At 36.9% G+C, this 5,398-nt stretch overlaps 2 protein-coding genes across 2 annotated transcripts; one reads left to right on the top strand and one right to left on the bottom strand.

Moving 5' to 3' along the window:
* Window positions 1-2,132: 2,132 nt before the first annotated feature.
* Window positions 2,133-3,190, bottom strand: LOC106456018 (GTPase IMAP family member 7-like). The gene is made up of 3 exons (XM_013908059.1): window positions 3,186-3,190; window positions 2,989-3,044; window positions 2,133-2,719 (listed from the first exon to the last, which is right to left on the bottom strand). The coding sequence occupies exons 1-3, from the start codon at window positions 3,188-3,190 to the stop codon at window positions 2,133-2,135; spliced, it is 648 nt and encodes a 215-aa protein (XP_013763513.1).
* A 533-nt stretch (window positions 3,191-3,723) lies between these two features.
* Window positions 3,724-4,573, top strand: LOC102210626 (GTPase IMAP family member 7-like). Its single transcript, XM_005755150.1, has 2 exons — window positions 3,724-3,742; window positions 3,876-4,573. Exons 1-2 carry the CDS (start codon window positions 3,724-3,726, stop codon window positions 4,571-4,573), a joined length of 717 nt encoding a protein of 238 aa, XP_005755207.1.
* Window positions 4,574-5,398: the final 825 nt, after the last annotated feature.

Below are 5,398 nucleotides of genomic sequence, written 5' to 3'. Positions count from 1 at the left end.
AAAGTAATTTTTGAATTTAGAAAAAATAAAATGACTTAATTAACATTCATGGTTTTATTTATTATTACACCTTTTTTCCAGTCTTCTTACAACTATGACAAAGTGTGTATGGACTGTATGGGGGACCGTATCTTAACTATTAAGCTCACCATTTTAACATGATGTGTACATTACTTCGATAATATAAGCATGACAAGGAGTTTATGACTTATCTTATATAACACCTGTTTTTCTTTTCTCAAAAAAAAAAAAAGACAGAAAACTTCACAATATGTTCTTTTCGTTATATATGTTATATTTTTCTAAATAATGTTGAGGCAATTGGATTGCTCATATGAAAATATTTGATCTCTTATGTGTTTTTGTCATGTTGTTCAAAATTCAGATGATGACAGAACAGGAAGCCACAAAGCAACCATATTTTTCTCAAGTTTAACTCAACTTAATATTATTTGTATGGCCGTATTGCAACAACAGTCTGCTACTTAATGTTTCTATATGTATTGTGCATTTCATAGGAATTATTGTTTCATGATTTGGTTTACTCTGCATTTGGTTCAGATGATGTGAGTTAAAGTTGTAGACATTCAGAAAAACTCTACTATGGTCAGGTGACTATAAAGGAAGTTGTCACGGTTCTGGGTCTTTGAGACCCAGCATTTTGAGTTCTTGTATTTTTAGATTATGGTTTATGTTCTAAGTCCTTGGTTGTACTGTTTTAATTATTGTCATTTCCCTAGGTTTCAGTTATGGTTGTCGAGGGTTTAGTTCTTATGTTTTGTGAGATGGCTTCCCTGTGTTCCCTGCTGTGTTCCCTGCTGTGTTCCCTGTGCCTTTCTGTCCCATGTTTCAGGACCGTATGTTTTGTCTTCCCAGTCTGTTAAGTTTACATGTCTTGAGTTCAGTCAGTGTGTTTCCTGTTTGACTTCGAAGAGGTCCTGTGTTCCTGTGTTTAGTTTTACACTCCCCTTGTGATGTCGTTATGTTCATGTGTGTCCGCTCATGTGTTCCCACTTCCCTCATTATCCTGCTGTGTGTATTTAGTCCGTGTGTTTTCAGTCATTCCTTGTCAGGTTGTCTGCTCCACGTCGTGTCTTCAGGTATCTGTGTCAGTTCGCCATGTTTAAGGTTTGGTTCACCCAGTTTAGGTTATTGTTCAGCTTCACCCATGCCCTTTGTTTGTATTTATTTTGCCAGCCTTAATAAACTGCTCGTTTTCTGTTAATCCACATCACGTTTCACATTCTGTTTTTGGTCTGCATTCGAGTCCTTTTTCACAACACGTACAGTCTGCCTCAGCCAGGCTGTGACAGGAGTAACCTGGGACAACAGCTTTCACTTTTCATTAGAAAAGCATTTCTTTGTTTTTGTTGGACATAATAAGCCTGTCACTAAACAACTTATTCAGATCGGCTCTGCTATTTTAACAGCTGACCCAACCCTGCTCTCCTATCACCAACATCTCGTCTCATGCTGCCATGAGACTGAAAGAAATATCACAAAAGGTTGGATAGTGTTGTGAAAATACCTGTAAGACCTGTGGGTGTCCACCCAAAATGTTTTCATTCACTCTTGTGTTGAGAAGCTAACAATGAACTGCAAATATTCAGGGCGGTCTGTAAAGAAACACTTTTGTCAATAAAATGCTTTGATGGAGAAAAACAAAAAGTTCTGTTCAGTTGATGTTCACGCTGTCCTTTGTTTCGCTTTTCTGTGTTTCTAAGACAGTTTTCTCTTCATGTTTGTTATATTTGTTCTTCATTGTTGTGTTTATGCACTCAAAAAAATGAAATTGGGTGGTTGTTACATGCATAAGATCCAAACTTGTAATTTGAACTAAATAATTCCATGTTTCTATGGTGAACGTAATTAAATCATGTAGCATCTGCATGAAATTCAGCAACTTAATTTGTTCTTGTTGAGATGACATCATACAATCTAGTAAGAGTGGCTGGATCCAGGCAACTAACCGCTCTTACAAGACCTTTGATTCATTGGGTGTTTCGGCCATTCTCACTAGCCACCCTCATCCAAGGAGCCCCCCCACCCCCCGATGTAGCTCTTCAAGATACGGACTAACTCAATGCTCTTTACATATATGTAAAATAATAATAATTTCCAAGCACTTCAATTTATACATTATTCTGGTCTTTGAGTATTGTGTTTACCACCTTCATTAGTTTTTCAACCTGATTAGGACCTGATTTGTTGTTCTCAAAGAGAACACACCTGTTTCCACACTTTTCAACCATTTTCTTCAGATCAGGTTGGCAAGAATGAAGAAAATCCTCCAAGCCCATTCCTGCCTGCTGCAAGTCGTTTCCTCGGGTGAACAGGATGATTGTTCGTCCTCTAACTTCCCTCCCAAAAGCTTTTTCTAACTTTTCCATTATGTCTCTCTCATCATCTGTAAATCTGCTCACATGCATCACAAGTACAAACACACATGGTCCTGACTCACAGAGTTGTTTGCACCTTTTCACATGTTTGCCCCTAACTGATGGAGCAATGTCATCATCAAACATATCTGGGGTATCAATCACATTTACGTCTACACCACTGATCTCAGTTTGTACATTCTGGCAATTTGTGGTGACCGGCTTTGAACTGGGTGTAGAAATTAAGTGTTTCTTTCCAAGGATGGTGTTCCCACTGGCACTCTTTCCAGTCCCAGCCATTCCCAAAAGAACAAGGTTCACTGTGGTGTCAGTGTGTCGTCCTGCATAAATGTATACCAATAATAATGTAAGTGAAAACTTATTATGCTACATTAAAAAAGTAATCAATGTAATCTTGTACAGTACTAGGTAGAAGCCTGGGGATGCTAGTGTTAAAATACAAAAAGAATGCGGTTATCATTAGTGAATCTTTATTGCTGTGTTTTTCATTAAGTGCTCTTTGTTTGAGAAATCATCTAAACACTGCTGATTGACAGAATAACCCACTAATATGTGCTTTATATAGTACTTAAAAGAGATTGTGGTTTACCTGTCTTTGCCTCATTAGTGTGCGGTCTTGTTATACATTGTGATCCACGGTCCCAACTACAAGTTAGATATAGAAGAAATACAATTTAATCAGGAAGCTGGTTGTTGTTTCATAAAAAATTATTACTATAATAGTATGCAAACATTTCAGAGTGTCTCTATAAGCTACATTTATAAAATATTTCATAGCATATGTACCCCATGTAAAGACACTACTACTAATTTACTTGCTAAAGCTAAATCAAAAGTGCTCAACTTTAGCTTTACCTCAGTGCCGCCGGTTGTCTGTCTTTAGTGTCGTTGCTTCTGAATATGCTGAAAAAGCTTCCCATGATGCAGGATTTGAACGAAAAACCTGTGGGTTCAAATGTCAGTGCCAGCTCAGTTATTTTCAGATGATTCACATAAATCTTAGGTCTCTTAAGATATTTATCATCATAAATGTAAAAATAACTTGTCTGAAATCAGAATAATTTTCTCTAAATACTCATTTGAAATTATTTTTTATTGCTACAAAGCAAAGAAATGTAGAAGCACAACTTACATTAAGTGGAAGTTGTTCGGTCTGTTGAAGCATAACTCTGTGTGACTCTGTCTAAAGTCTGCAGACTGCTGTTCTCTGACTGTATAATACTGGAGGAGGCGTGTCATCTGTTGAGCTATAAAAAGCAACTTGTGGCAGAGCAGTTTGAACATTCATCTCTCACCTGTGCAGTGACAACAGTGAAGAGAAAACATGGCTTTAGTTCCAGCAGGTAAGACTTATTATTAATCATTGTGTCTTTAATTACTTTCCTTTGAAAAATATCAAAACTTCTCAGTTTCACTTTGGTTCTTGTAAAACTCTTGTGTACATGGGTTAAATCAAATTAGTCATTTGTGTTTCAGGTCCTGATTTGAGGATTGTGATGATTGGAAAAACTGGTGTGGGCAAGAGTGCTGTTGGGAACACCATCCTGGGATATGAGCGTTTCAGATCTTGTCCTTTATCTGCATCAGTGACTGAGTTCTGTCAAAAAGCTTGGGTACAGTGGGGGAAGAGAGTAATTAGTGTTGTAGACACACCAGGGATCCTGGACACTTCAAAATCAGACGAGTTCATCAAAAGTGAAATCGTTAAATGTGTTGAAGTCTCCTGTCCCGGTCCTCACGTGTTCCTGTTGGTCATCCAAATCGGTCGATTCACGAGAGAAGAGAAAAACTCAGTGGAAGCCCTGCAGGAGCTGTTTGGCCCCGAGGCAAACAAGTACATGATTGTGCTCTTCACCCGTGGTGGTGATCTTGGAGGCATATCCATAGAGCAGTATGTACGTGACGCTGAGCCAGGGCTTAAACGCATCATCCAAAGCTGTGGAAACAGGTACCACGTCTTTGACAACACCAGCAGAGACAGAAAGCAGTTGGTGGAGCTGGTCAAGAAGATCGACAAAATGATGTCAGTAAATAAGGGCACCCACTACACGGACGCCATGTTTAAAGAGGTGGAGGAAGCACGCAAAAAGGGAGTAACACTGCAGCAGTATAGGTTCACTGAGTCGTTGTGCAAACGTATCAAACTTTTTCGCATCATTCTTGGGAAAGATTAAAGTGTTGTGGTTAACTGTAATTATTCTATTCTGAATAGGACAGCTTTTTTACCTACATGAAATATACAGTTTGTTCATGATCACACACAGAGTGTAGATAGTTTGTGTTGATTTTCCATGAAAAAAATAATAAAATATTATTGATTAAGTGAATTTGTCTTTTAAATTTGAAGAATAAAGTATGTGAAAGTTAAATAATGATCATATAGTCATCATTGTTATATAATAATCATAATATAAGCGGTGGTATTATAAGTATTGATTGTCTCTGTTGTATCTATTCTAATTTAATGTGAGCATCAAATCGTGGTGGTTATGTTTGAGCTGAAGTTTACAGTGTTTAAATTTAGTTGTAAATTTGGGAGAAACAAGATAAATTTAGTCAATTAAATATTTTATGCAAATGCGACTGAATTGTTTTCTGATTTAAAGAATGGGGACTTCGGTTTCTAATGAGAAGTCTTTATTTTGGGTCTGTTCTGCTCTGGCTGTTTGTATTAAAACATAACAAAAATTTCCGTTTAGGCTCATTATTGTTTGACAATTATTCTTGTAAAGCTTTTGGCCTAATAAAAACTAGCAATCACAGAACTTTCATCAGTTATTTGTGATCCTAAGATGACAATGTCAGAACCAAATGTTCAACCTCTTCATTCATTATTATTTTTTGCCTGTTTGAATGAGAGAATATTAGATGACATGTATCAACAGGTTTCTAGGTATCCATCTATGTACATAAAATCCCTCTAATATACTGCTTCCCAATCATTAGGATCAATCTTTTTTATATTAATCGTAATGGCTTAATATTATTCATATTACTTT

The sequence above is a fragment of the Pundamilia nyererei genome, unplaced genomic scaffold (genome assembly GCF_000239375.1).
Source record: "Pundamilia nyererei isolate P.nyererei 1_Seehausen unplaced genomic scaffold, PunNye1.0 scaffold01043, whole genome shotgun sequence".
NCBI classification, from domain to species: Eukaryota; Metazoa; Chordata; class Actinopteri; order Cichliformes; family Cichlidae; genus Pundamilia; species Pundamilia nyererei.
This window is presented reverse-complemented; position numbering and strand designations above follow the sequence as displayed.

Coding starts and splice junctions, on each gene's coding strand:
- LOC106456018 (XM_013908059.1), bottom strand. Junction 2,720..2,988: donor CACTAATGAGGCAAAGACAG/GTAAACCACAAT, acceptor ACATTTATGCAG/GACGACACACTGACACCACA.